We start from the raw sequence: 3,900 nt of genomic DNA, 5'->3' as shown, positions 1-3,900 counted from the left end.
CCCCGGGGAGCATCCCAGGCGAGGGTGAGGGCGGCTCCTGGGAGTCCACCCAGGAAGGGAGCGGGCTGCGGGTGTGGCCGGGGCCCCTGGCAGAGCCCCCACCACCTGGCAGTGCAAACAGGAAGGGCAGAGGCCCTGGCAGCCAGGAGCCAGGTCACCAGCGGTCTGTGGGGGTGTCGGCTCCTTCCTGCCCTCCCCTGCTGCCCCAGGGCGCCTGCCACAGGCAGAGCGGGTGGGGTCCTCGGGGGTGCTGGCCACCTGGCCACCCTCTGCTCCGGCCAGCCCGATGCCACATCCACCCGCAGGCCTCCAGATGGCTTCCGACAGCCCCCAGGGCCCTCTCCCCATGCCCCCCACCCCCCGGTGTTGCACAAGAGCCTCGCCACCACCTCTCAGAGCCTTTGCTGGGGGTGAGGAGCCTCAGAGGGGCCAGAGTGCCCCCTTCTCCCAGACCGGCCTCTGTCTCCCCCATGGGTGTGCTGACGGCTCCTCAGTTCCCGTCCTGGACACAGTCTGGTCCTCACCGGGAGACGAGAGCGGGGACAAGCCAGTAGTCCCGGGAGCTCAAGAGTGGACAGGGGGACGGGTGGCCCCCAGGACATCACGGGCGGCAGGCCTGGTGAAGGGTCCAGGCTGGAGTTCCTTCCACGACACCCAACCTGCAGCCTCCAAGAACCGGGCCAACTTGAGGCCCTCAGGACGCTAACGCCAGGGCTGGGCCTAGCTGGCCACATCCGGCTGGGGCGAAGGAAGCTGGTGACCGAGAGCAGAGCGGGCTGGAGCCGGGGCAAAAGGGGAAGGAACTGGGCCTCCACGCCTGGGCCCCAGGACCGGCGGGCGGCGGGGTGAGGAGAGCTCCTCCGGACGCCGGCCTTCCTTTTCCTGGAACAGGTGCCCACGCCAGGGACACAGCGACTCCTTCCCTTTCCAGCCTGGAAAACCCCCTCCGTACTCCCGTGCCCTGGGCTGTGGGGCCTGGAGGAAGAAACCCGGAGCCCCCAAGGGCAGTGTCCCAGCCCACGTTCCCGCGTCTCTTCCCGGCCTGGCCAGACCCAAAGCCACCCAGGCTGGGGCTCCTGCAGACCGATGCCCTTGGTGGGGAAGGAAGGCGTGGCAGCCCCACAGCCCACCGGAGCCAGGCCCAGCCTGGTGCTGTCCACTGAGGGCGTGCGGTGGGGCCCTGTGTGGACCCTGTGACGGAGCCCCTCCCAGGGAATCCAGGTTCCGGGACAAAGGTGTCCTCGAGGCAGCAGGGCTGGGCGGCTTGGAGAGCCCTGGCTAGAAGCAACGCGCAGGAGGAACCTCAGCCTCCCGGGTGGAGCTGAGCACAGCGTGTCTGCAGCCAGAGGGTCTAGGGGCCCACCGCCACCCACCGCGGAGCCGAGAGGGGGGAGCGGGGGAAGTGGGTGATGACACAGCGCGGGGGAGGTGCTCGGCGGCCCCGGGGAAGCACGCCTGCTCTCCCTGGCACCCCTGGCAGGGCAGTGGGCGGCCACTGAGTCCTCGATGTCAGGGTCGCCCTTTCCGGGTGGGGGCCACCTCTACTCGTGATGGCCTCCCTGTCTCTGAGGCCAGGCAGGCCCTCTCCTCCTGGGCCAGCTGGCGGGTCATCTCTAGGCCTTTCCACAGGCCGGCAGGGGTTGGGGACACGGTCCTGGACCCTGGCTGGGTGCCCTTCCGGGAGCCGCCACCCACCCCCCCAGCAGGCAGGGGCCTCTCGGGGAGGCGGTGTTTGGATGCTGGTGGTGTCAAAGGTCACTGGGGGCGGGACGGGAGCGGGAAGATACTCTGGTGGCCTTCCTCCGGAGCAGACGAAAGGAGAGTGTTTTCAGGAGGCGCCCAGCGCGGGGGAGCAGCTGTGGTTTCAGGGCGTTCCTGCGGAGTGGCGGCTGTGATTTGAGGAGCCGTGAATGCAGAATGCTGGTGAGTCTCTGGCCTTGGGGGAGGCCTGGGCTGGGAGCCCGGGGCCCGTGGTGACTCTTCCCGTGTCCCCTGCAGGGCTCAGCCCCACTCCAAGCCTCCGGGCTCTGGGGGGCCTGTCTGTGGCGGCCCTTCTCTCTACTGTCTGGCTCTGGTGGCGGCTCGGGGCGGCCCCCGGGGGAGCCCCGGCTCCACAGCCCACGATCACCATCCTCGTCTGGCACTGGCCATTTGCCAGCCATCCCCCAGAGCTGCCCGGGGACACCTGCGCCAGGTACGGGGTGGCCCGCTGCCGCCTGACCGCCAACCGCAGCCTGCTGGCCAGCGCCGACGCCGTGGTCTTCCACCACCGAGAGCTGCAGGCCCAGCGGGCTCGCCTGCCCCTGGCTGAGCGGCCGCGGGGCCAGCCCTGGGTGTGGGCCTCCATGGAGTCGCCCAGCCACACCCGTGGCCTCGGCCGCCTCCGAGGGGTCTTCAACTGGGTGCTGAGCTACCGGCGTGACTCGGACATCTTCGTGCCCTACGGCCGCCTGGAGCCCCGTGAGGGGCCCGCGCCTCCGCTGCCGGCCAAGCGTGGGATGGCCGCGTGGGTGGTCAGCAACTTTCAGAAGCGGCAGCGGCGTGTGCAGCTGTACCGGCAGCTGGCGCCGCACCTGCGGGTGGACGTGTTCGGCCGCGCGGCTGGGCAGCCCCTGTGCGCTGGCTGCCTGCTGCGTGCCATAGCCAGCTACCGCTTCTACCTGGCCTTCGAGAACTCCGAGCACCGGGACTACATCACCGAGAAGTTCTGGCGCAACGCGCTGCTGGCCGGTGCTGTGCCCGTGGCCTTGGGCCCCCCAAGGGCCGCCTACGAGGCCGTCGCCCCGCCTGACGCCTTCGTGCATGTGGACGACTTCGGCTCAGCCCGCGAGCTGGCCGCCTTCCTCACTGGCATGAATGAGAGCTGCTATCGGCGCTACTTTGCCTGGCGAGACCGGTTCCGCGTGCGGCTGTTCAGTGACTGGCGAGAGCGCTTCTGTACCATCTGTGCCCGGTTCCCCCAGCTGCCCCGTGGCCAGGTCTACCAGGACCTTGAGGGCTGGTTCCAGGCCTGAGCTGCCCGTGGAGTGGGGGGAAGGGGAGGGTGGCTGGGGAGCTGGACATGTGGATAGAGGGCTGGGTGTTGAAATCAAACCACCGGCATCCGACCCGACCCCCGTAGGCAACGGCTGGGCAGACGTGGAGGCTGGGGTGGGGGGCTGGGAAGCAGGGCTCGTCTGGGCAGCCTGCCTGGAGAAGGAGGCTGCTGGACATTGGAGCCACTCTGTGGAGGCAGAGGCGAGAGCAGGGAGGGAGGGACGGAGTACAGGGTGCTGAGGTCTGTCAGGGGGACGGCCACACAGGCCCTCCGTCCCCACCTCGATCACATCTGAGAGGAGCGGGGGCTGAGAGAGGCTGGAGGCAGGGCCCTCGGGGCTGCAGACATGCCCCCTGAGGTCTGTGGGGGCAAAAGCCGGGCCCCTGACCCATGGCTGGGGTCTCTTTGTCCCAGATGTGCAGTCTGGAGCCCGGTGTGCCACCCAGCCTGCTGTGCCCTGGGGAGGGGACACCGACCAATAAAGACAAGCAGAGCACGCGTGCACTCTGCCTCCCCTGCGCCCCCGCCACCCGGGCCTCCTGTCCTGGCCGGATCCTGCCCCCTGCCCCCCAGGCTCGTCCTCCAGGCCTCCATCGCCGCACTGAAAGGCTCTGCAGCAGAGAGCCCGCCCTGACGGCCCCCACCCCGAAAGGCCCAGGGGCGGGGAGCAGAGGCCCAGCTCAGAAACGCCGCTGGGGGATGTGTGCAAGGCGCCCTGGGACTTCATTCTCAGGCTTCGGGCATCCAGGGTGTGACGAGGCCCGGTTAGATGTGGGCACCCTGTCACTGGTGGCAGCATGGGCATGGGAGAGCACCAGGTTCCTGCTGCACCAGGGGGTCCTGGTGTGCAGGGAAGGGGGTTG

At 69.5% G+C, this 3,900-nt stretch overlaps 1 protein-coding gene across 1 annotated transcript; it reads left to right on the top strand.

Annotated features, from left to right (window-relative positions):
• The first annotated feature begins 1,465 nt into the window (after positions 1-1,465).
• On the top strand, positions 1,466-3,531 carry FUT7 (fucosyltransferase 7). The gene is made up of 2 exons (XM_040225601.1): positions 1,466-1,923; positions 1,999-3,531. The coding sequence occupies exons 1-2, from the start codon at positions 1,911-1,913 to the stop codon at positions 3,012-3,014; spliced, it is 1,029 nt and encodes a 342-aa protein (XP_040081535.1). The 5' UTR covers positions 1,466-1,910; the 3' UTR covers positions 3,015-3,531.
• The last annotated feature ends 369 nt before the right edge of the window (positions 3,532-3,900 follow it).

Source organism: Oryx dammah, unplaced genomic scaffold, assembly GCF_014754425.2.
Source record: "Oryx dammah isolate SB20612 unplaced genomic scaffold, SCBI_Odam_1.1 HiC_scaffold_25, whole genome shotgun sequence".
In the NCBI taxonomy this organism is placed as follows: Eukaryota; Metazoa; Chordata; class Mammalia; order Artiodactyla; family Bovidae; genus Oryx; species Oryx dammah.
This window is presented reverse-complemented; position numbering and strand designations above follow the sequence as displayed.